This window comes from Trachemys scripta, chromosome 1 (genome assembly GCF_013100865.1).
Source record: "Trachemys scripta elegans isolate TJP31775 chromosome 1, CAS_Tse_1.0, whole genome shotgun sequence".
Taxonomy (NCBI): Eukaryota; Metazoa; Chordata; order Testudines; family Emydidae; genus Trachemys; species Trachemys scripta.
The window spans coordinates 345,607,809-345,634,844 of record NC_048298.1 but is presented as its reverse complement, the minus strand read 5'-3'; the positions used below and the strand labels follow the sequence as shown (position 1 = coordinate 345,634,844).

General features: G+C 43.2%; 1 protein-coding gene across 1 annotated transcript in view; it reads right to left on the bottom strand.

Annotated features, from left to right (window-relative positions):
• The window catches only part of LOC117873308 (disintegrin and metalloproteinase domain-containing protein 20-like), a 188,197-nt gene that overhangs the window by 9,009 nt on the left and 152,152 nt on the right, over positions 1 to 27,036 (bottom strand). The window contains 3 exon segments of the mRNA XM_034762535.1: positions 7,218 to 7,269; positions 14,995 to 15,112; positions 24,364 to 24,475. Of these exon segments, the coding sequence (XP_034618426.1) occupies positions 7,218 to 7,269; positions 14,995 to 15,112; positions 24,364 to 24,475 (282 nt within the window).

The following is a 27,036-nucleotide window of genomic DNA, read 5'->3' as shown; positions in this document are numbered from 1 at the left end:
TTAAGTGTACTGTTGACAGCACCCATATACAATGCTACATATTTTCTTATCAACCAGTAATACAGTTCCCCTATATTCACTTCAAGGGATGAGGCAATTATTTACACAGCTAAATTACCTGCAGACGTTATGGCCTATCTACATCACCAAACTTTCACTGGTTCTTTGGGTTGTTACACATAATCTGTAATATGTGGTGTGCACATTTTACTTTGTCTTTTTCATCTAAATGACTCTCCTCTCTCCTGGCCCATGATTAACTGGCATATACAGTACTGCAAGCAGGACCATGTGTACTGTGCTGCAAGCTGTATCTCATTTCTATTGGCACCCCAGTTCAGCAGTCTAGAAATTCTGTTTCAAGTCCTTTGGAGATGTGGTGGGAAATTCTGCGTGACACAATTGTTTCAGACTGTTTGCAGATTCAGGCATGGGCTGCACCACCTGAAACCTGTGGCCCAAGTCTGTTTCTGGATTGCTTCCAGGAATGGAGGAAAGGGAAGGGGAGAAGAGAGGGTTACTCATCGTGTGCAGTAACTGAGTTTCTTCCAGAAGGATGTCTCTGTGGGTGCTCCACTTCAGATGAATGTGCATCCCTGCACCTGCAATCAGAGAATTTCAGCAGCAGTGCCCGTTTGGGTTGCACATGCACTCTCCCCGTCTCGTGCCACCTCCTGGCAGCTACATAACACTGTGTGATCAAACCATCCTCAGTTCCTTCTCCATCACAGCATGGATATCTGAATTCCAAAGTAGAAGGGAGGAGGGCGGGTAGTGGAGCACTCACGGGGACACCCATCTCAAAGAATTTCAGTTACTGCACAAAGTGAGTAACCTTCTCTTCTTCAAGGAGTGTCTCTGTGAGTGCTCCACTTTAGGTGACTGTAGAGAAATGCCACTCACTGGAAGGATGGGGCTCCACAGTTGGATCTGCAACTGGTGATAAGACAGTGAGTCTTAACAGAGCATCTGAGATTGAGTCTTGCTCAATTGTGTAATGCTCCGTGAACATTTGGTTTGAGGCCCAGGTGCTGCTTTACAGATATCTGTGATGGGTACACTGTTTAGGAAGGCTATCGAAGTGGAGAGTGATCAGGTAGAGTGTGTTCAAGCCCCTGGTTGGGGTTGCAGTTCATGGTGGTGGTAGCAAAGATGAATGCACCTGGAAATCCATTTAGAGAGTCTCTGCTTGGATATGGTGGAGCCATGGCTGCACCTCTTTGCTTGCTTCACATTTACCTCTTGGAGTTAGTGTTAGTATAGTTTTAGAGTAGAGTTCGTTAGCTATAGCTATCCTCCTCTCTCCCCATTTATTTTCTTTCAATTTTAAAAAAAATATATTATTGGTTAAGATTCCGTTCACCCTTTTAGTGTAGTGTAGCTTTAACCTCCTTCATCTGGGGGAATGCTACTGATGGGGCATGCCTGGATCCCTGGGGTTTAAATTACTTTCTTGCCAGGAGTTACGGGCACTCTCAATGTATCTGTTGTCTGGGTGAGACATGTACCTCAGAAGTGCTCCCATTGCCACAATCTCAAGTCTCATGCCAGAAAAGCAAGGGAGCTCAAGTTGAAACTTATCCTTATGGAAAAGACAGTGTGCCTGGCTTCCAACCCTGGACCACAGACCCTCCCCGTCCCCCAGACACTGGTCTCTGCCAACCCCAGTGACAGCTTCCAACAGACATTCCCTGTCATCCTCACAGAGGAAATCACTGTCCTCAAAAAAGGTGGTTAAAAAGCGAGCAACAACCTCTCCTTCCAGGGAATCAGCTAAAAAGAAACAATCCTTAGCTCATTTGACACTCTCAGTACCGACCATGGTGCTGTTGAGCACCTACGAGTCAGCGGGATTCTCTGGTATCGCTGATACTGCAAAACCCAAAGCCCCTAAGTGGATGGGCTCTGAGAGGAATGGCAAAGAGAAGCTTACTTCCTCCTCCATGGTACCCACAGAGCCGCTTGAACATGTAGCACCAGGCAGTTTAGTATCACTGCATTCTATCCCTGCATAGCACAGCCACATTGTTGTACCAACAACCTCTACAACTTCAGTGGCACCACCACCAACATCCTCTGCGGTACTGATGCTCAAACGTCTTGTGATGGGGTGTCTGCCCCACACTGGCCCATAAGGGGTTAATAGAGCCCTAGGGAGGCTGCGCAGGAAGCAGCCAATCACAGAAGGGCTTATAGGAGCTGCCAATCAGGGCTGGGCTTGCCCATATAAGAAGGGCTGGGGAGTAGAGCACCTTCAGTCCCTCCTGGAGCTTGAGGAGAGAGGTGGACTGGCTGTCTTTGAGGTTGAAGGCAGCAAGCACCATGGACAGAGCAGTGCTGCAGGCAGAGACCTGGGGAGCTAAAGGCAGCTCCTGGCACGTTGCAGGGATTTGCAGGCTGAGGCCCTCAGGCACGGGCAAAGAGGGTGCTGGGGCCGCAGGGAAGTGGCCCAGAAAAATCTACTGAGGAGTCGAAGGGGGCGCCGCAAGCAGCGGCCATCTACAGGGTCCCTGAGTCAGGAACCGGAGTAGTGGCAGGCCTGGGTCTCCCCCTCCCGCAACTTGCCACTAAGGAAGTGGCTGGACTAAGGGACTGTGACATTCCCCTAGAAGTGGGGAGCACAGAGTGTGGCACAGCCGGAGGGCTGTGTCCTGAAGAGGACACCATGGTCTATGGTGTGACACAGGTCCAGGAGCACAAGTGACGGTAATGAGGCACAACCAGAAGAGGGCACACTGGCGAACAGAGCTAATCCCCGGGACAGCCAGCAGGAGGCGTTGCAGTGGTGAGTCGCACCCGGCCACAGTTCTACAATTCCTTTTCCACAAAGACCTGTTAGTCTCGGCAACCCCGGAATCTCCCCTTCTTGGTACTGATATTACTCTGGCACACGCGGTACTGTTCCAATCTACACCACCATCCAAATCGACCCCTCCTTTTTCCAGTGAGGATGATGATGAGGAGGAAGGGGACATTTACTCCTCATGCCACCCCTCACCCATTCAGACAACCACCAGATGAGGTCCAATCGAGCAAAACTTTATTTCAGATGCTCTGTTAGGACTCACTATCTTATCACTTGCAGATCCAACTCTGAAGCCCATCCTTCCAATGAGGGGCACTGCTCTACAGTCACCTAAAATGGAGCACCCACAGGGGCATTCCTCAAAGAAGAGGAGGTTACTCACCTTGTGCAGTAACTGAGTTTCTTCAAGATGGGTGTCTCTCCCTCCTCCCCTCTACTTTGGAGTTCAGATATGCACTCTGTGGTGGAGAAGGAATTGAGGGTGGTTTGGTCGCACAGCGCTATGTAGCCACCATAAGTGGTGCGAGATGGGGAGAGTGCATGTGTGACCCAAGTGGGCACTGCTACTGAAATTCTCCAACCCAGGTTCAGGAAAGCACATTCACCTAAAATGGAGCATCCACAGGGATATTCCTTGAAGATGAAGGAAAGGTTAAAGAGGAGGTAGAAAGACTGCTGTGGGTGCAGAGTGGGTGGCCTATATTTCTCCCCTCCCCCTTGCAGAACAGATTGCTGAGAGGCTGTTTGTTCTGTCATAGAAGCAGCAAACCAAGCTGTGGGGCAGTTCCAAATTAATATAGAGAGTGTAATTTGAACAAAACAACAGAGTTTCAGGTATTTTGGTGGGTGTGGTTAAATCAGAAGTCAGACCCCGACCAATGGATTTCTTTTTATGTGCGAGAACAGAATTTTAGAAACTAATGTTAGCACCTGGAGCAGGAGCTCCTTGCCAAATTCCACACCTACAGAATTATGAACTACATTGGACTCTGACTAAAATATGCTACATGCGTATCTAAAGTTGCAACTGTGTGATTAATATATTAGATTATTAGAAAAATAATATAAAACCATGTAATTAAGGAATGTATAATAAAAGTGTACTCACAACTGGTCAAAGATAAGGTAGTGGTTGCAATTTTAACTTTGGCATCATCTGACTTTTGAGTATTTAGTCATGCAACCTTAACACTTCAGTCTGAGTGACAAATGCTAGAATTATCATGCTTCCACTACTAAAACATCCTTGGAATTTCTAAATATTATTGACGAACATTTCCTAACTCAGAGTGTTGCACTCAGCAAGGAGGAGTTTTTTTATTAGACCTCATCTTGACCAATAAAAAGGAACTGATCACAGAACTCAAAATTAATGCTAAATTAAGTACAAGAGATCATGACTTGGTCACCTTTATAATGTGCAAACAGAATAAAGTCCAGACCAGTGATATATATATTTGATGCTTTAAAAGGTCTAGTTTCAAAAAGCTGAAAACAATTATAAGCCAAAGCAGTTGGGAGGAAGAATGTAATCAGAAAAATGTGAATGATAATTGGGAACTGTTTAAGAACACCTTACTAAATGTCCCAAAGGCCCACAAATAACGAAGATGACTGTATTGGTTAAAAAAAAAAAAAACAATCTGGCTTAGAGGGGGAGTGAAGGCAGCTGTGAAAAATAATATAGGAGAAGTTGAAAGTAATGAATATAAATCAGAAGCTAGAAATTGTTGAAAATTGATAATGGAAGCAAAGGGACACAAGTAGAAATACATGGCCAGCATAGTTAAGGACAATGAGAAGGAGTTTTTAAAGTATATTAGCAACACAAAGAATTTTAATCATCACATTCATTCATTACTAGATGAAATGGTAGAACTAGCAATAATAATGCAGAAAAGGCAGAAGTGTTCATAAATATTTCTGTTGTATACTTGGGTAAAAATAAAACAGATGATGTAGTCATATCAAAGGAAATACTCTTTGCACTCCACTAGTATCTCAGAAGGATGTTAAACAGCAGCTACTCAAGTTAGATATTTTTAAATGAGCAGGTCTGGATAACTTGCATCCAAGAATTTTAAAAGAGCTGGGTGAGGAGTTTGCTGGACTGTTAATGTTGGTTTCCAATAAGTCTTGGAACACAGAGGAAATTCCAGAAGACTGGAAGAAAGTGAATGTTATTCCAATATTTAAAAACAGTAAACATGATGGATAAATCTAATAGTGTTGATGTAATATACAGCGATTTCTGTAAGGCATTTGATCTGGTACCACATGATATTTTTGTAACAGATATGGCAATTTCCTGTACTATCTTTGGGAGATCTTACTGTATTAAGTATATGTACCGTTGTGGAACAGGGACTATAAGTAATGCCATGGGAAAGGTAACTGGAATTAAGAACAATGGGGGGTGGGGAGGAAGAGGGGTGATTAGGTAAATTCACTCAGATTGTAACACTTCCAGAGAAGTACACCTCCGTGGGGGATGCTTACATATACTTGCTCAAACTGGATTATCCAGAAGCCAACAGACAAAGAAAGGACTTTTGGATAAATAGCCTGAGTTTAAACTGACTCAGGGCCTTCTTTCTGATCCAGAAAATGGACAGGACCTTTTGTCCCCAGTGGGTGTGGGGAAGGTTTGGAAGGACTGATACTTGCCATTGGGGTGGAGTTGGAGTGGAGTGACCTCTGGGAAGATTTTTAACATGCGTGTAAATTCTTGTAGTATTTTAATCTGTGTTTTTAATGCTTTCACTTTAAGAATAATGTGCTTGCTTAGAAAGGGCTGTGTGGTAACTTAGAACTGTGGGCAATTACAATTGTTCATAACCTCTGAGGAGAAAGCAAAGTGCAGACATAGGTCAATTTAGGCCATCTGGCTTGCTAGGAAACTCACAGTGTAGACAGGGAACAGTGCAGCTTGAGAAAACCCCGCTCAGGAAAAAGAAAGATGTAGGTCTCTGTCCAAGACAGATGATGGCTGAAAAGCCAGGAGCCTACAATGGGTGCCGTTGCCGGACCATGAGTGGGAAATACAGGTGCAGTTGCCCTGAAATGTGGCTATTTTGATTTAAAATCTAGAAAGATATAGAATTAACATGGCACATATTAAATGGATTAAAATATGGCTAATTATTAGGTCTCAAAAAGTAATTGTAAATAGGGAATCATCAGATGGGTGTGTTCAGGCCTGCCGATGGGGTTGGGCAAGAGGGCAATTGCCCAGGGGCCTGGGAGATTTAAAAGGGCCCGGGGGGCTCAGGCTGCCACCGCTGCTGCGGTAGTGGTGGCGGCAGCCAGGAGCCCCGGGCCCTTTTAAATTGCCTGGGTGGGCTGCAGGGTTCCTACAGCGGTGCGCAACCGCTCCGGGTCCAGTGTTTTGAGGAGCCCTGCACGGGCCGGCACAGTCGGTCCCGGAAGTAAGAGCGTCCCAGAAGTGATGAATCATCACTTCTGCCCTGGGCTCCCGTCCCCTCAGGGATGGCCCTGGCCCTGGTGCCCGGAATTGCTCTCAGAGGGCATGGGTGTGTTTCTAGTGGTGTCCCACAGGGATCAGTTCTTGGCCCTAATTAAATGTTTTTATTAATGACCCAGAAGAAAACATAAAATCATCACTGATTAAGTTTACAGATCAAACAAAACATTGGGGGAACAGTAAATTACAAAGAGGACAGGTCACTAATACAGAATGATCTGGGCCATTTGGTAAGATGGGCACAAGCAAACAATATGCATTTTTAATATGGCTAAATATAAATGTATATATCTAGGAAAAAAGAATGTAGGCCATATTTACAGAATGGGGGATTTTATCCTCAGAAGCAGTGACTCTGAAGAAGATTTGGTGGTCCTCATGGATAATTAGCTAAACATGTGGCCAAAATGGCTAATACAGTACTGATGTATAAACAGGGCTTTTTTCTTGCCAAATATCAACTTGCTACCCCAAAATGTTCCTGTGCTATAACTGTTGAGAGAAAGCTTGCAGATTTTTTTTTTTTTTTTTGCATTGGGAAAATGTGTTTCCAAATCTCCTTGTTTGTAAAATAGCTTAATGACTTTTTTGCTTACAATTAAAAAAACAAACCAAAACCTAACCAACCAAAATAAAAGCAATCCATGGGCATCAAAAAATTCACCCCCAAATGTGAATGTTTTGGAAAGCTACAAGGAGCTAAAAATAAAAAGATAATTGGAATGGCTTTGGGAACCTTATCTGTAGTAGTTGCAAAACTTGTGCTCCTCCTGTCATATTCAGCTGTATTATTTTCAGATCTACATGATCATTTTTCAAACTGAAAAAAAGGAAGCTAAGTTTTGATTATCTTCCAGACTAGAAAATGCTCATATGCTCTTCACATATTAAAGAGTAACTGAAGTGAGCTAAATGAAAAACACTTACTGTGCCCGCAGCATCAGAACTACCTTGTGTTGTCTGTCTTTTTCTGGAGGGCCTACAATACAAACCACATGCTGTTTAGACAATAGAGTTTGTGAACAAGCTGAAACTGTAATTATTATGCATGGTTTTGAGAAGACGCTTCTAACATCTATCAAACCAGCTGTGTTACATGACAGAATGTTAGTTAATCATGTTTCTGCACTTCAGATTAAACCAGACTATGTGAATGGGTTTCTCTTTCACCTTAAGTAACTGGCATTAGTGTGCAAATGTTGGCTCCTGCCAGCCTCCATCTCTCTGGAACTCCTCACTCCAGGTTTTCCATAGCACTTTGTATAACCTTTGATCCCTGAAAGTGGATTGATGCTAAATTGAGGTTTGGCCAGAGGGAAAAATACCAATAAACCCATTTAAGGCACCAGAGCAGCCCACCAGCTGTGGAAGACTGGAGGCAGAAGGGAAACTGAGGTAGCTGAAGCACCCAATGCTAGATCAGGTAAGATGCTCCATCACTCACACACAAGTTTCTTATTAAATCTGCAGTCATGATGCTATTATAATAGGTCCTGAACAAAGTAAAAAAAGTGCATTCTGATGACCAGCGAAGCTAGTCTCTGGAATGTACCAGGTGAATTTTAGAAATAAATAGAATAATCACATTTTTTTCTTTATTGAAAGAAACAGGACCTTAAATGCTGTATGGCGATCCCATCATATTCTGAGCCAATCATCCCTTTGTCATTTTATCTTTTCTAGCTGTGTAACCGTAACTCTGTATTAACTTTTTCTACATTAAATTTAGTTTCTTTTTTTAAAAAACCAAAAAGGAATTTTCCTTTGCTTAGTAATAGCATTTAAATAGTCCCATTTAGGCACTACAGTTCTAACATACATGAGGAAAATTTGGGAGGAGGGCCAGCTCCCATCTATGCTGCTACTAAATCCAGTCAAAATTTTTCATATGGAAAGTTTTCCAGGAGAAAAAATGAGGTTTTGTTCTCTGAATTTTTTGCAGGGAAACTTCATTTTTGATGGAAATTTTTGATTTTCCTACAGGAAATTTTGATTTTTTTTGTCTTGACTTAAAATGTTGTTTTGATTTTTGAAGATTAAAAATATTCATTCTCCATTTTCAGATGTGTGGGGGTTCTCTTCCATTTTCTCTCATTTTTCTGTTGGAAAACAGTAAGAGTGCAAGAAATGCTTTCCCCCCGCTTTCTCACTTTTATTTTACCTTCTCCACACTCTCCAATGAAAATAAATATCTGTGTGTCAGGGGTGGAATAACAGAGGGAGAGAAAAGGGAAGAAAGCCTCAGACCCAAAAATGGCAAACTGAATTTTTCACTTTCCAAAAAAATAGTGTCCTGCTCTGCAGTTTTTAGGAATGCATGTATGACAGCTTGGGGAATCTGTGTATGTACACCTTATGAATTCTGACTGATGTTTTGAAGTTATTATTATAAAACTGTTGTATGCCTCTATATGGATGCGGAATCCACCATTTGCTCACAGAGACTGAACCACGTCCCTACCAGATAAAAGACAATGGAGAGTTGTTAAGGAGGCTGGCTGTGGATGGGAGAAACTACTTGTTTGCAGGGAGCGGGAAGTGGAGAGAGGGGGAGCTTACTTACCTTGCACTGTAACTGGCGTTCTTCCAGATATTTGTACCCATGAGCGATCCACTTCAGGGGCCCATGAGCCTTTGACTGGGGACTTTTGGTAGTAGTGCCCGTTGGAGCTGCACATGCACCCTAGCTACCCACATGCCCCATATTAAGAATATATAGGGCAGTGCCAGGCGAACTGCACTCAGTTCCTTCTTTACCACAAAGTCCCATCATGACAAAACTCCAAAACAGAGTGGAAGGAGGGTGGGTAGATGAGCACCCATCGGGACAAACATCTAGTAACTGTACATGGTAAATAACTTCTTCTTCTTCTTCTTCTTCTATGGGTGCTCCACTTCAAGGGATTCCCCAGCAGTACTCCATACAGGAGATGGGTGTTTTGGAGATTGGTCTAAGACTGAAGAACAGTAAAAGGCAGCATCTGCCCCAGAGAAGTGAACCAGAGCATAATTCTTTGAGGTGGTGCGAAGTGAAGCCCAAGTGGCAGCTTTCTTGATTTCTGCAAGTGAAACATTCTTCAACAGAGCTATGGATGTAGACTGATCTGGTAAAATGGGCTGTAGCTCTAGGGGCGGGGGCTTGGAATTAGCAATCTCATAAAATAAAATGCAACCAGAAACCCATTTGGAGTCTTCGGGTTGAGAAGGGGCTTGTAGTAACTTGAATTCTTTGAGATATGTTGTCCCTATGTATAGTGCACTTCAGGATTGTACATGTGTTCCATGCACCCAGGACCAGAGATTTTTCCCTAGCAGTGTCTGTCTGGTCCATGCATACACCCTTGCTCTCCTTATGCTCTGCACTGAGGGAATAAAGGGGGCTGCCAGATTGCCACCATTTTAGTTCCTTCTCTATTGGTAGGCACCCAGGAACCTAGGCAGTGGGGAAGGCGAGCGGGTAGTTCACTACTCATAGGAACTAAACATCTCAAAGAACTCAAGTTACTACAAAGCGAGTATCCCATTGTCCTTCAAGTACTTGTCCCTATGTGTAGTGCACTGCGGCTGATGCACAAGCAGTGTCTTTTTTGAGGAGGAAGGTGCCTGGAATCCTAGGCCACAACAGAATGCAGAACTGCCCTGCACAGATACACATCCAAAGTGGCTGCTTGCACCAGAGTATAGTGTCTTGTGAATGTGTGTACAGAGCTCCAAGTTGCTTCTCTGCATATGACAATACGAGGGACATCTCTAAGGGAAATGATACTTGAGCTCTCGTTGAATATGCTCTCTCAATGCATCTCAGGATCCACCTTGACAACCTCTGGTTTCTCCTTTCATTCAGTCCACATATGGTAAAAAGAGCCTATGAGACTCACAAATTGACTATAACAGGGTTCAAAAAAGAACTAGATAAGTTCATGGAGGATAGGTCCATCAATGGCTGTTAGCCAGGATGGGCAGGGATGGTGTCCCTAGCCTCTGTTTGCCGAGGCTGGGAGTGGGCAGCGGGATGGTAATCGCTTGGTGATTGCCTGTTCTGTTCATTCTCTCTGGAGCACCTGCCATTGTCCACTGTTTGAAAACAGGATACTGGGCTATATGGACCTTTGGTCTGACCCTGCATAGCCGTTCTTATGTTTAAAGTTTCCGAGCAATCTTGCTAATCAAACTGAGTGTAGATAAAATGCAGATACACTTTCAATGAACTGACAATCAAACAGGCAAAAAATGTAACACTGACAGAGCAAAGATTAGTTCAATAGCCAACTCCTAAATCTAGGCAATTTTCCACCAGAGGCTTATTGTAAAAGGGGAATAGATAGGCTTTGTTGCAAGAATTGTGTAAGATACAAGCAGTCAAGTTACAAGTTTTCTAAAATAGCATTTATTGCAGTATTGTTATGTATAGAAAATATATTGAGAGCAATTTTAAGAAGTGTCTAAAAAGATTGTTGTTTTCCTCTCCTTCCAAGGTTTATATAGTAGGGATCTTGACAGCCTGGCTTTACAATAGTTTCTTTTTAAAATTTTCTCTCTCAATGGGATCCTCGGATGCATAAACAGGGGAATCTTGATTAAGAGTAGAGAGATTATTTTGCTTCTATATCTGGCACTGGTTCAACTGCTGCTGGAATACTATGTCCAGTTCTGGTACCCACAATTTAAGAAGGCTATTGATAAATTGGAGAGGGTTCAGAGAAGAGCCAAGAGAATGATTAAAGGATTAGAAAAATATATCTCATAGTGATAGACTCGAAGCTCAAACTAGTTAGTTTAACAAAGAGAAGGTAACATGGTGAGTTGATTTCAATGTATAAGTATCTACACAGGGAACAAATATTTAATAATGAGCTCTTCAATCTAGCAGAAAAAGGTATAACAGGATCCAATGGCTGGAAGCTAGAGCTAGACAAATTCAGACTGGAAATAAGGCATACATTTTTAACTGTGAGGGTAATTAACTATTGGGACAATTTACCAAGGGTCACGATGAATTCTCTGTCACTGGCAATTTTAAAATCAAGATTGGATGTTCTTTTAAAAGATCTGCTCTAGGAATTATTTTGGGGAAGTTCTATGGCCTGTATTATACAGGTATACCCTTGCCCTCACACTGTCCACCGACATTCTGATAATTTATCTGCATGCTGCAGGTGGACTTTCCCGGGTTCACCTTGAGACTGAGCCTTCTGACCAGGTCTAGAAGCATGGTGGTAGCTTCCTGTGTTTCCTGGTAAGATTGTCTCTTTAAAAGCCAATCGTCCAAGTAAAGGTACATTACCACCGGTGTTGGTTAAAGTAAACTTCCACACCTAGAGTACCTCAATGAAAACTCTCAGTACTGCCAAGAGTCCAAGGGGAAGGACCTGATACTGGTAGTGTTGCTGGCTGGCCATGAACCTTAGGAATCTCCTGTGTGCTGGTTGAGTATTCACATGGAAGTAGACATCTCTAAGATCAAGGACCATGAACCAATTTCCTGGATTTAGAGAAGGCATAATATACAACAAGGTCACCATTCTGAACTTCAGGTTTCAGATAAATTTGTTCAGTTCCCTGCAGTCCAAGATGGGTCCTGTCTTTTTAGGACAAGGAAGTACCTTGAATGAACCCCTTTCCCTTTCTTGCTGAAGGTGCTAGTTCTTCTGTTTTTGTTTTGAGGAGTGAATACCTCCTGCAGAAGAATAGGTTAGTCCACTTCAGGTGCGCATACGCCTCAAGCCCTTGATTGGAGATTTTCCATTAGCAGTGTCCATTCAGCCTGCGTGTGCATATTATGCACTCTTGTGCTGCACACTGAGGATATATAGAGCTGTACGGGAGAACCGCCCTCAGTTCCTTCTCCATCCAAACATCCTACTGAGAACAGTCTGAAGTAGAGGAGAAGGGAATATAGTGGAGCACCCATAGGGACACACATCTCGAAGAACTGCAGTTACTGCATAAGTTGAGAAACCTCTTCTTCAAGTAGTGTCTCTATAGGTGCTCCACTTCGGGTGGCTCCTGAGCTGTATCCCTAGAAGGAGGAGGGAGCTTCGGAACTAAGTCCAGAACTGACAATAGTACCTCATTACTAAGTGCCACCTTGAATCTGGTGGCATGGATCAAGGCATAGTGCTTAGAAAATGTATGTAAAGGAGCCCATGTAGCAGCCCTACAATATCTCAGATACTGGAATGTTTTTGAGTAATTATTCCTTCCTGTTTATTGATGTAAAATATGCAGGCCATATTGTCCATCATGATCTAATTGATTTGCCCCATTGAGAGGTGAGAAATGAAAGCAAGCATTCCTGACTGCCCTAAGTTCCAAAAGGTAGATGTGGAGATTGGTTTCCTGAGGTGACCATCTGCCCTGAGTTGTGAGAGTACTGAGGTGAGCTCCCTATCTCAAGAGAGATGTATCCATTGTGAAGGTTGTTGTTGGAGGTGGGCGAATGAAAGGAATGCCAGCACAGACTTTGAATTGATTTTTCTACCAGTCTAGGGACTTCTTCATGGGGAGGGAAAACATGACTTGCCTGCTCAGGAAATAGGTCATTCTGAGCCAGCTCTGGAAGCAGTGGACGCATAGTCTTGCGTGATCAGTCACAAAGGTGCAGGCTGCCATATGACTCAGGAAATGTACACAGTTCCTTACGGAGGTTCATTGACTCCCCTGAATGGTCCTGATTAGATATGCTAATGTTATGAATCTGTCGGTGGGGAGGTAGACCCTGGCTGTCAATGAATCTAAGTATGCCCCTATGAATTGTATTTTCAGTACAGGGTGGTATGTTGGTACCAGGGAAAAAGACAGCATAGAGGACAACTGGGATACCGAAAGACCCTGTGTACCTATGAGCAGTGGAGAGTCAGGTTCATCTGAGACAAAGAGGTCTTTAGGAAAGCTAAACTTCTGCAGGACCAGAGGTCAACTGAATAGAGGGGGACTAGTTAGAGTCTAAGCCAAGAGGTGTCAGTACCAGTGCTAATCTGGTCTTTGTGGGCGTCTGACGATCTGACTGCACAGTAGTTTTCTGTGATGCAGAAGCCATGGATGGTGCGGAGGGTGCAGAGGTCAGTACTGAGACTTCTGAAATATCAGAGTCTCTTGTATGGTTTCTTTGGTACTGGACACCCGGCATGGGTCAGTCGGTGGTTCCCATCAGTAGTGGGTACCAGGAGACTTAGAGCTACTGGAAGTCTTTTTTTAAGATGGTACTGGGCGCTCAATACTGAAGGAGCTTGGAGCCTCAACAACACTTCTTTTTTGGGCATCAATTCTCTGAAGTGATCTAGGTCTCTTGAAGCTGACAACTCCCAGAGGATAATTGGAAAACTTCTTCTTTGAAGCCTTAGAGGAGTCTCCTATGGTCTCTTCCCAAGAAGGCCTATCAGGAGAATAGGCTGTAATGGAAGTCAACAGGGCACTTCAGTTACCAAAGACTGTTATATGTGGGGATTGTGCAGGCCTGGGTCTGATGAGGATCACAGGGAGTACCCACTGATAAGGAGTCTAAGTTTCATCTACCTGTTCTTCCTAGACCTGCTCCCAAAACCAATACAGATTTGGCACCTAGAAAGGCAGTGGAGATAGCTAGTATGCCCATCACTAACGGGAAGTCTGTGTATGTCTCTTGGCTTTCACTAGAGGTACCCCTGAAAAGGTAAACTGTAAACCAGAAGGCTTCGTTGGGATTCTGGTGAATGTGCTAAAGCTGCTGGGGAGACCGCACTAGTTTCAGGACCTAGGCATTTCAACTGCAGATGTCACTGCTGCCAAGAGGGGTCTCCTACTTGAGATCTGCTCCAGGAGTGTGTGGCCAGAGGCACAAAGCCAGGAACAGTGCCTAAGCTCAACCCTGTCCCAGCAAGCAAAGGGCATGTGGGATTCAATATGTGGATTAGAAGTGGGCAAAAAGAGGAAGTGTGTGAGGGGGTCTCTTTCTGTTAAAACTTTCAAGGTTTTGAGAATATTTAATCCCAAAACTGGACAAAATGTCAAAACCAGAAGAAATAATTGAAGAAAGGACTTTGAAGAAAAAATCCACTTTGAGACAACCAAAACATAACTTTTTAGCTTCCCAGCTACCCTCAAGGAAGGTTCAAGTCAATTTCACAATAAATTGAGAAGAGGCCTCCAGCCCTGCTGCTGGAGAGGCAGAGAGCCCCTTCACTCTGTTTCCCTGCTAATCCCCTCAAGTTCCCAGAGCAAGTAAGGTGTTGTCATGATGCTCTGCCTGTCTATCCCCTGGAGCCAGTTGGGAAAGTGGGGAGGCAGAGCTTCCGATTCAGAGCCTGTCTGTCCCCCTGGAGCTAAGGGAAAGGTGGGAAGGTAAAGCACACCAGTGATGTCCTTCCCCATCCCCTGGCACTGCGGGGAGATGGTGATTGATGAAGATTTAGTTGAATCTGTACTAGATTTGATGAAACATTTTATTTTGCCTAATTGGCATTTTCTGACTAAACTCAGTTTTGGAAGAAAATTTCCAAGTGGCTCTAAGTTAGATTTCCTCACAGCAGTCTGGTGAGTGTCCAGCAGCTGGGAGCCCAAACAGATCTGTGACAGCACCCTAGGCTAGTAATGGACCAGTTAGGAAGTGTAATAGAGGTGCTTTTGCAAGTGACCAGACAAGTGTAACACTGGGGGAGCTGGGATTTGAAATAAGTAAAAGTGTCATAACCTTCTATAGTGTAAATATGAATGGAATTTTACTTACCTGCTAAAGACCTGAGCAATTTGAGTTCTCTTATGCACAGCAAAGCTGAGAACCAGAAGAAGAAGAAGGATGCTTCCAATTGCTACTCCCATAATGATGACAATGTCACTATTGGAAACTTGGAAAGAAACAGACACGGAACATTACACTTTGTTTGCACTTAGGACTTACTCATACAACTGTAACAAACATTTCCATATAAACAGATGTTTGTCCCTGTAAGAAGTGTGCATGCATCACACACACATACAGCTCTCTCATATGTACATTAACAATACTAGCAAAGAGGGCCTCCAAATTTGTTTTGTCTGCACAAAATATGCCAGCATTGCTGTTTGTTTCTGCTGTGCATTCCCCCTAATTATGGATACCTATCTCATAGAACTGGAAGGGATCCTGAAAGGTCATTGAGTCCAGCCCCCTGCCTTCACTAGCAGGACCAAGTACTGATTTTGCCCCAGATCCCTAAGTGGCCCCCTCAAGGATTAAACTCACAACCCTGGGTTTAACAGGCCAATGTTCAAACCACTGAGCTATCCCTCCCTGGCAGCATGTGGGCAAGCGGTGTGGTTGGCATATTGCACATGAATTATGATGCAATATATCTGACCAAAAAAAAAAGCGAATGCAGTTTCAGGTTGTGTATGCACAAGCATCAGATCATGGAGTAAAGAGAGAATACTTCTTTTCTATATGGGCCTAGAGTGACCACACCTAGAATTTAGTTCATTTTTCAGCACTACAGTAACAGAAAGATATTTACAAATTAGAGGGAGTGAAAAAAAATAATGAAACTATCCGGGATCTTGAGGGTTTGATTCACAAGGAAAAAGTAACAGAGATACTAGGTTGAGCAATGACTAAGGGGGAATATGGCAACAGTCTACAAATATGTAAGCATTCTCAAATGAGAATGCTCTGCTTCTGACAACCCTAGCAATTCAACCAGAAATGTTAGCTGCTGCTGTAAGAGAGGCAGTCTCTCAAAACCTGGATCCCGGGCTAGACAGAGCTTTAAATTTCATACCCAACATCCAGAACTGCAGCCACAAATGAACAGATACCCAGTACAGATCATACATCATTACTGTTATATGCCAATAGCTAACTCACTCAGTTCAAGAGGAGAGCCACTGCCTTTTGCACCAACTACCTTCTGGGGGCAGATTCGGACCCACAGGAAGCATGGAAGGAGTACATAGGCCAGACAGGGTCCTTCCCCATGACCATCCCATGGACAGAAAAACACTTCTCTAAGGCAGTGGCACTGACACACAAAGCACCACATGGGAAAAGAATTCTGGGTGATACATACACTACAGAGCAGCCTGAACTCATGTCTCTGGGTGCCTCCAGCTATCTCCATGAGGTCAGCAGCACCAGTGTGTGTGTGTAACTGCATATTTGTGCAGGAGAGAGGGATTAAATGAAAGTGTGTTGAAGTTGCTGGAGGAGAGGCTAGGAATTGCTGTGTGGAGGGAGAAAGAACATTTATTCACCTTAAAGTAACTTTGTTAAATCAAGGGTAACAATATACTGTGCCTCTCCCAGGTGGTCAAGGAGCTTGTCTACTTGCGGCCTTGGGTACACGTCGAATTGGGAAATTACACTGACCCTCCGGAAGTCGATACAGAACTGCCAGGTCCCGTCCGGCTTGGGAACAAGCACAATAGGCCTCCACCACTTCTGGAAGATCGCTCAATGACCCCAAGTTCCAACATAGCTTGGACCTCCTGTTTCTCCACTTCCTACTTGTTGCAGCTGGGTTGTTCAATGGATGACCTCTCCAGGGTTGGTGCATAGCTATGAAAGTCCTAGGCAAAGCCTCAATGAGACACCGGGCTTGCTTCAGCTGGTCCTCTGAGAGTGTATCCGCAAACAGGAGTGTCTCAGGTTCTGTTTCCATGATAGCCTGCAGCCCCGGTTTGGGTTCCAGGGGGTACAGGATGATCAATAGCCCTTCCCTTTCGCACCAGGGTTTCAGAAGATGAATGTGGTAAATCTGTTGCTTCTTTTTCTAGTTGGGCTGTTGGACCTCATAGTTGACAGGGCCTGTATGGCAGATCACCTCATACAGATCCTGCCAGCGAGCCAGCAATTTTGACTCCTCGGAGGGGAGCTGTATGAGGACCTGATCTCCTGGTTTGAAGGTCTGCACTTGTATGTCCCAATTATATCCTCTCACCTGGGTTCCTTTTATGGCTCGGAGGTTCTCTTTTATGAGTTCTTGGAGCTGTATTACATATTGGAGTAAACCCTTGGTCCGGGACAGGGTCTGCTCCCATGTCTCCCTCATGAGATCCAGCAATCCCCGTGGCTGGCAGCTACATAGCAGCTCAAATGGAGAAAATTTAGTGGAGGCCTGCGGCACCTCCCAAACGGCGAGTAACGGGGAGGAAGAAGCTGGTCCCAGTGGTGAAGTTCTTCCAGCGGACACTTCCAGAGCATGCTTTTTAATGTTGGGTTGAACTGCTCAATCAAACCATGTGTCTGCGGATGGTATATGGATGTCCGGAGTCTTTTGATCCCCAGGAGGCCACAAACCTCTCAGAAGAGTCGGGATGTAAAATTCGTGTTCTGGTTGGTCAGGATCTCACGGGGCAGGCCCCCTTCCCCCCCAAGGTGAAGATCTTTAGGAGTTCTGCTGCAATGACCCGGGCTGTGGCACTCCTCAGTGGCATGGCCTCGGAGAAGTGAGTGGCATCTCCTCTATAACAAAGGTGTATCGGAAGCCCGCAGCACTCTTCGTGAGGGGCCTCACCAAGCCTATGGCTACCCTCCTGGAGTGATGAGTGTGTATTAGGTATATAAGTAAAGCAAGGCTGAAACACAAGGCCTACAGCAGTGGAAGGCAACTTGCGGCCCATGGGCTGCATGCAGCCCCTCAGGCTAGTACGCTGGCAGGCCATGAGACAGTTTATTTACATTGATCATCTGCAGCTCCCAGTGGCCACGGTTTGCCGTTCCCGGCCAATGGGAGCAGTGGGAAGCGGCAGCCAGCACGTTCCTGCAGCCCACCACTGGCCTATAGGCTGAGACTTGTAAGATTTTAGCTTAGACATACTAGCCAGGCTTAAGAATGTTTGACATGAGTGAGTGACCTAGGAATAAACCTATGCCAGCAAGGTCACAAGGTTATGGCATAAGATGTGCAAATAGGTGATGTTATGGAAAAATGCATTGCAATGTATTGTCCAAGACTGTGAGACACCTGATTGTAACATATTTGAAAGTCTCTCCTGACCACATCCCAGTCGTGCACCCTTATATTCATGGAGTGTGGAAGTACTGAAAAGGAAAAGAGCATTGACACCTTCATGCATATGAATAAGGTGTTAGGTGTGGTCAGAATTACAAAATAAAAGGGTTACCTGGTTGGGTAAAAATGGAAAAACCAAGGTCTGGCTTCATGGGAAACCCCATCAGGAAACATCCTGTGACACTGCACCCCATATTATTCACAGTGATATTATTATGCTATTATTATGACATAATTATAATGCATTTTATGAAAGATAAGTCATGTGAGATGTCATTGAAAATGTTATGATTTGCTGAATAGGATTATCCTATTTGTATACATATATCATTTTTGTATCTGAAGTTGTGAATATTGACTATATATCTGTATTTCAAAATGCAGTTACACCTGGGGAATGCCCACTAGACAAGAGGCTTTCATTCTAGATAGCTGGGTGGGGAAGGGCCTATTCAGGGCAATGAGGTATTAGGAAAAAACAATAGGCCTTAGAAGCAGCTTATCTCCCACCTGGGGAGCTTTCTTGAGAACTGCTACAGACAGCCTACGAATAATAGCTGCTATGACTCAACAAAGACATGCAATGTGACCACATCTCTCTAGACTCCATCTTGGGATGTCAGTGTTTTTCCACAGACTGGTCTGGGAACTAAGCTTTGAAACAAAGTGTTCCCGCCACATGCAAAAGCTATATAAGGCAAGGAGTGACATCATCTGGTGTTCTTCGCTCCTCACAAAAGATGACTCCGGGAAACACCTGAGGAACAAAGACTGAACTGAGGGGAAGTGCTGGACCCAGGCTAAAGGGATTTTTAGCCTGTGAATGGGGATTCCAAGCTGTATATATTCCAGCAGTTATAACTCTAACTTTAAACGGTGTTCAGAGAAATTCCCACCACAAAAAGAAAGGCAGTATAATTACCAAGTTCAGGAAAAATTACAGCCCTACTGCACAAGTAGTAGCAGATCACCATTCACTAGCTGAAATGGTTACAAGACCAAACCATGAAGATGCTGAGCGAATGAAAGGATGACAACAGAAAATTTTGAATCCAGCCTAGCCTGAAAAAGTTGTTTTCCGCCTTCCATGAAGTTACGGAAAGAGAAGGGTGTAAAAACCCTCTCAAATAAGCAAACTCTCTCTGCTCCTTTCCTCAACTTTACAGCATTCACTATAGCCTCTCATCTCTGCTTAGCTTGTCTCTACAAGCAAGCCAGCTAAGGAGAAAACAGCCAAAGAGCAGCATCAAGAAGAAGCAACCTTTCAGTTCAGATGACAACATCATCAAGATTTCAACATGTATGGTGAAATGAAGTTGTAAAGCCCTGTTACGGGATTAAATTTAATGTTTTTCTTGTAATGATTTTTTAATGGTACTGAAATGCTATTAGACAGACAAGATGGGTGAGGTAATATCTTTATTGGACCAATTTCTGTGGGTGAAAGAGACAAGCTTTCGAGCTATGCAAAGCACATCTTCAGGTCTGGGAAAGGTAGTACTTGTAGTGTCACAGCTAAATACAAGGTGGAACAGATTGTTTTGCATAAGTATTTAACACATATTCTAAGGGACCATTCAAGGTGAAGAAGCCCACTTGTCTCTTTCACCAACAGAAATTGGTCCAATAAAAGATACTACTTTACTACCTTCTCTCTCTAATATCCGGGGACCAACATGGCTACAACAACACTGCAAACATTGAAATTCTGTTGTCATTTAAGATATAACAGCTTCTTCTGTTAAACCAAATTATTTAGCCTATTGTGATGCTGTGTGATTAAAATATGACCATCTATATCATTGATATTGCCAATGTTAGACAACTGCAACAAATCTTGTACAACCATGGCATGTAAGGTGTCAATGGAAAAGTTGTGATGTTCTAAGTATGATTATCCTGTTTATATGCATGTATCATTTTTGTATATGAAATTATGAATATTAGCTATGCACTGGTATCTTACATATGTGCTGTATTCCTGAGTAACACACACCAGAAAAAGATGTACATCAAGGTTAGACAGCTGTAAGTTGATGGCCCATTAAAGACACTTAGCTCTCACAATGGGCCATAGAAGAAACTCATTCCCTCCACATAGATCTTCTGGCAGATGACTCAGCCTCCAAGGGGCCAATGGCTACCCCCTGTGAGTCATCAAGCCATGTAAGGACATTTGATATGCTCATGTGACCCTGGACTCCTGTGATGCTCCCCTCTGGTGTTATCCAGACCGGTGATCTGGTAGGTCACTCCAAAACGGAGCCAGCCTTACCCTGTTCTGCTGTGAGAACCCCCACTCCTGGGCTGTTCACGCACAGCCTCTGGCATGTAAGCTGCTCCTTGGACTGTGCAACCAAATGACACTAGCCAATATCTCCAGTCCCAGACACAACCCTAGGAACCTCTGTCTTACAGTGTCCAGTTATGCTCACTGGATGCTGCAAGCTTATATAAGTTCGTCAATTTAACAAAGAAATTGATGTGTACCAGGCTTCTTATCCCAAGGGGAGTCTCTGACACACTTCAAACTAAACGCACTGCTTCAGGTAGAACAAACAAACAGATTTATTAACTATAAAGATAGATTTTAAATGATTATAAGTCAAAGCATAACAAGTCAGAGTGGTTACCAAAATAAAATAAAATATAAGCACGCTGTCTAAACTCTCAACCCTATTAGACTGGGCAGCAGTGAGTTTTTCTCACCCCGCTGGATATTGCAGTGTTGGAATCTTGTCTTCTTCTCAGTGGTTGCTTGCAGCATAGATGGGGGCAGGAGAAGGGCCCAGTATGTGTCTACTCTGTCTGTTTTATACTCTCAGTCCATGTGCTTGGGGAGCACAAGTCTAGGCATATCTGGAGGGCATTGCTGAATCTCTTCAAGCAAGGCTGAGTAATTCCCCTGGTGTGGCCTTATGCAGGTGAGTCATTGCATTGTAGCTCCCTTGCTGGGCAATGGCTGCTGATGGGTTGTTTGACACCGCACCCAGGCATTGGTTACTTTCCTTGTTGTTGCCTCTGGGGAGCTAATATCTGGCTGATTCCCCTATTTACAGCATGCTTTAGTGACCATCATACAACACAATTCTCATAACTCCATATGCATTAATGATATACATATATGGACAGAGAAAGGACTCTCGGTAGATCATAACCTTTCCCCTGATACCTCACAAGGCATGCTTTATACGTAAGATCATGATTATATGAAAATGAGGAATATGGGGGTTACAGTACGCTCCTCCATAGTATAGAATGTCACAACTCCATCTTGTGCCAGTAACTTTCCACAAACTGGGCTGTGAGCTTTGTTTGAAACATAAAATTTCCAGGCACATGGCAAAGCATATAAAAGACCCTTGTGTTGACTCTTATTTTGTTTCTTTCATGCTCTATTCCCTGGATTTACAAACTAAAACGAGCATATTGAACTATGGACTGAGGACCTTCCAATCTTTTGAAAGTTACCAGAGAGACTTTACAAGCCAGCAGTCTCCACTATCACTGCTACAAACCTGATATAATGACATTGCAATTATTGAATGCATATGATTTATTAATCCTTTAACTCTTTTTTATTAATAAACCTTTAGATTTTAGTTACTAAAGGATTGGAAGCAGAGGGATTATTGCGATATTGACCTGGCAAAGTGGCTGATTTCTTGGGATTAGAAGGACCCTATATGAGATGACATTGGCTTTCAATAACCACTCATCATAGTGTCCAGTGTCTGTGTGGTGAGATAAGGGCCAGAATGCCTAAGACAACTGTATTTTGACTTCTTTTTAATCAATGTGGTGAGACAGAAGTTTACTTTGGTCACTGGGTTAGTATATCTAATAATAAAATAACCACTAGTTTAGGGTGATTCTGCCCTATTTCTCAGCTGTTTGTCCTGAATCTAATATTCTCAGCTGTGACCCACTGAGGCACAGTGACACCTATGTATTCCTGGGCAGGAGACATAAATTAACATTGGTAAACAGAGAGAAATAGTGGGATTTAATTTGGATTTAAGGTTTCATTGATTTGCCTCTTTCAACTAAGCTCCTTGAATGACTTCTTTTGAGTAACTGATTGAAATAGTATTTTTGATTTCATAGCACGTAGTTAAGATTACTCACTTTTGCCCATTTATAACCTGTTATGTTATCCATTATTACTCAAAAAGGGCTCCTCTGCCCTTAAACAAAAGCCTTTTGTCCATCTATAAACTGTTTTATTATCTATGATACACTGAGACAAGGCTCACTACCAGTTTTGGGAAATGAGGTACTTTGGCCCCCTCCAAGGGTAGATCAACTCTGAAAAGGTGTAATCTTTGTCAAAAGCTCTCCACAGAGAAACATACAGACAAGATGGTAAGAGAAGTAACCATTGTTTATTGTTTGTGTTCTCTTTTGGTTTTAATTTTTTCCCTGTCTTTAAGAATAGTCATAGTTAATAATTAAGATTATTTTGCTTGTCTTTAGTTGTGGTATCCTTTAAGGCCTGGCAAAGAACCTCATGTGACTAAAACAGTGGGAGTCATGTCCTTGAATTGGTATTAAGAGATAAATTTATTAAGATTTGGCCTATTAGTTCTTATTATTCAAGACTACAAAATTTTAGTCACTGTTAAGATGAAATTACTTGGTGCTCAACAACTTGGGAACAGTCCTTTTTACCCCAGATGCACCCCAGAAATGGACTATATGTGGACAATCACTGGAAGAATTGGGGAGATATGGGAATTCAGCGAGTTTATAAAAACTGGAAAGTAATAACCAGTTAAAAGGAATGGGTGACTACTAGGGCTGGGGGATTTAGGGTTATGGTAAGATGGAGAAATTCTACATAAGGAAGAAGAAAAATTCAAGGGGTTTGGGTAGGAACCCCCTGGAAGATAGGCAGGAAAAAAGTGCATCACCTTCTTTACACTACTCTGGTGTCTATTTAAGGCCAGATTCTGATCCACTCATTCATGATGAATAGTACCTTAACTCCACAAGTTCCCAGTGATCCATTTGTGAAGTAAGGTGCTACTTGTGTAGCCCAAGGGGCTAGCTTTAGCATTTATTTTATTTGGCAGTAATGCAAGGAACCTACAGGCCTGTAACCTGTAAGACATGGGCTTGAGCAGTTAACATAAGGCTATGTACTGTGGCATAGATAAATGGCCTAAACTTCACCCTTAAGTTTTGGGGAACTGGAAATAGAGTGTGTAAGGGGGAATTTTGTCCATAATGACACTGGCCAACCACAGGAACATGAGCTAACACTGGCTTTTGGAGAGAACATCTGCAGATATCTGAGCACAAGAGTGCCATAGCAATGAACTGATGTATATGATAATAAGTTGAGATCATTAGTATACTAACCAATAGGAGAAGGGCACCTTAATATTAGTAGGGTGAAGAAATACAGATAAGGAAGAGGGGAGAAACTCCTATTGAATATGGATTAGCCATAGTGGCATCAGTGTAACATATTATAAAAGTTGCATCCAAGCCTGTGTATGGGAGGAGAGAGAGGTGTAGCCCTTGGCAGGTGCCAGGATGATGAACATTGGAGGTGATGAGGAAGATAATGGTTAACATTTCAGGCTGTTCTTCAAGGGATGGTGTGAGTATACGGATGTTCAGATGTACATTCTGTATTATCTCTATTCACTTTACTGGGTTTGAGTGTTTGTGACTTTGCTAAATGCATTGATAAATTATTGTAGAATACTGACAGTATTGCAACTGTGCACATCAGGGCTCCCAATTATACAGTCATTTTAATAATATTGGGCCCGATCTTGGGACAAGAACCTGTCAAATCTCAGAGTGATAACTGGGAATTCTTAAGTAATCAATATAATTAATACATAATTTATTGATCAGGCTACACTTAGCATAAGTAAGGATATCAGAATCAGGCCATTTGAGTGTTATATAAGTAATGACTTCTAGCTTCTTTGAAGGGCAGCTCCAACTGACCACACTGCTGTAGTATAGACTGGATGTGACGAAGGCGTGGCTGACAGCTGCAAGGACCACATTAGAATACAGGTTACAGATTCCTGGCTTTAGACTAAAAAACAGGTTAAAATATAGAGTGCTTAGTTTTACATAGCACTTACTACTGGTAGTCGGAGGGGGTCCACTGTCAACACTTCCTCCAAAGCCTTTTAATGTACAGTCTGGAGGGGCCCAACCAAAATTACAATGGCAGTTTTTCTTACTGTTGCACATCTGAAATAGAATAAGGGTATAAATAACATGAACCAAATAAGCAATTTGATGAAAATACGGCTTTCCTGAGCTCTTGGTGCAATCTTACTGCCCTGTACTGTATGGCATCACATACCAAATAAAAGACAGAATGGTGGTTTCTTAGATGCTATTTTAGGTTTCTCCAAGTCTCTTGATAGGAGCACCAAGATAACTAGTTATTCAGAGTCTCCATCTTTGGCAGGAGGAGTTAATGTACTGACTGGTTTATTAGCGTGCAATCTTTATCATCTAGTGGCTGACCAAAAGATCTAAAAATTGAACCAATTTCTCAAACCACTTAAATCAGTTCTCCTTTAGTTTAACTTCATTAAGGCTGTATTTTGCAGTTGAAAGACAAAGTTTAATGGAATCACTGCATACTCAATCTGATAGGGATCTCAAAGCCTTTGAAAACAGAGTACATGATAGAGCAAACTTCCCCTCAGATGAGAAAATCCAATGTGTAGTTATTAATTTCTTATAAAAGACATTTTAATGTTATTGAAAGCCCTAGTGAAATCATGTGGAAAGCCCAAAGAGGAAAGATAGGAAGCAAGAAAGCAACAGCAGATTGCATATGGCAAAGTTGGTTTCTTCCTTCTCTTTGGCTTGTAATATAAAAAGTAGAGATCTGGGCATTTTTATCTTGGAGGAGTATGTTTTACCTTCAGAGCCCGGGGAAGCTGGCTTTATTAACCTGTAGGTCTTGAACTCCATTTTCAGTCAAGCAAGTGCTACTGTTTCTATTTTTGCACTGCTCCATCTGGTGCTAGAAATGCAACTTAGAAAGCAGGAGTTGGCTCATTGACTGATGTAAGGTAAAGAAGGAGCCATGGGATTATAAAACAGGTTTTCTACTTCTGGGTGTAAATCAAGGACAGGACACAATGCTGGTTGTTATAATTTAACATTTACGTTGCAGTAGTGCCTAAAGGACATAAGAAGGTTGGACTCCCCTTGTGTTAGTTGGTGCACAAATATGTGATAAATGACAGTTCCTGCCCCACAGAGCTTGGTTAGAACTTGGTTGAACTTGGGTTAATACTCAGTACTAGAGTGACCTTGTGTCAGGCCAAAAATCAGCCAGATGTTTTTTATACTGTAGAACTAGGTTTGAAGAAAAATCCTTAGTAAAGGAATTTCTTGAATTTTTGCTACTAGAATTTCATAAACCACATTTATTTTTCTCAGGGTTATCAATGAAAACCTCTCCATTCCCTTTAATCAGGACAGGCAAATAGTCCGGGCCCCCCTTTCTTGAAGGGATTAAAGAAGAGAGTGGTTGTCCCATTTCCAGGCTCCAATCCACACACAAAATCCTCTCCCCTCCATTTAGACAGAAGCCGTGCTTCTTCTTCCCAGGAGCACCTGCTTCCTACTGAAATTTTTAATCTCTTATGACTTCCTCTGTCAGTACCATTCAGCTAGCTAATGTGCTACAACCCTCAAGTCTTCTTCACAGCTTGGCACTTAAGGTGATCTTTACAGGCTGCCCACTGAAGAGTTTAACTCCCTCACAGTCCAGCTGAGACTAGGGCACATACATCCTGGGCTTCTTGTTCCAGCTTCCCGTTTGTTTGTGTTTGATTTAAATAGTAATTGCATCTGTGGTCTGCATAGATCACCTTACAGACGGGCGTCTGACTGCTAGACACCAACTCCTGAGCATGTCAGTTGCTCAGGCTGAACATTGGCTAACTGGTAGAAGGGTACGTTTATGGACTGACTGTCATGTTGTTTTTTAATGAGATTCACAGTTCCATTAGTAGCTACTACAGGAGCTCTCCTTTATCTCAAGCAGTAAAGACTTGGATTTTTGGAGCCAAAGGATCAGGCTTCTAGCCCCTGCTCCCCAAGCCTTATACCTGTCTAGTAGGTATCCTATCTAGTCTGTATCATGCTGGGACTTTGGACAACTTATCAGGAATCCCAGTGACTCCTCTACTATTGAGGTGATGATATTTAAAAGAGGAGGTTACTCACCCTGTGCAGTAACTGATGTTCTTCGAGATGAGTGTCCCTGTGGGTGCTCCACTCCAGGTGTTGGTGCATCCCTGCGCCTTTGCTCGGAGATTTTTGTAGCAGTACTCGTACCGGCCACGCATGCGCAGAGCCTGCCCCATGCTCTGAGTATACCTTAATAGTACAAATGCGTGGCCGGTCTCCTCAGTTCCTTCTCTACAACGGAGGCTACCCCAACTCTGAAGTAGAGGGGAGGAGGGTGAGTAGTGGAGCACCCACAGGGACACTCATCTCGAAGAATGTCAGTTACTGCACAGGGTGAGTAACCTCCTCTTCTTCGAGAGAGATTTCCCTCTGGGTGCTCCACGCCAGGTGACTTAAAAGCAGTGTGTCTCAAGGAGGTAGTGACTTCGGATCTGATAGGAATGCAGTAGATAGTACAGCTCTGCCCAATCCTGTATCAGAGAGAGGGCCCTGAGTAAGGGCATAGTGTTTAACAAATATGTGTTCAGAGGACCAAGTGGCTGCTTTACAGATGTCAGCCAGGGGAACTTTGCATAAGAAAGCCACAGAGGCAG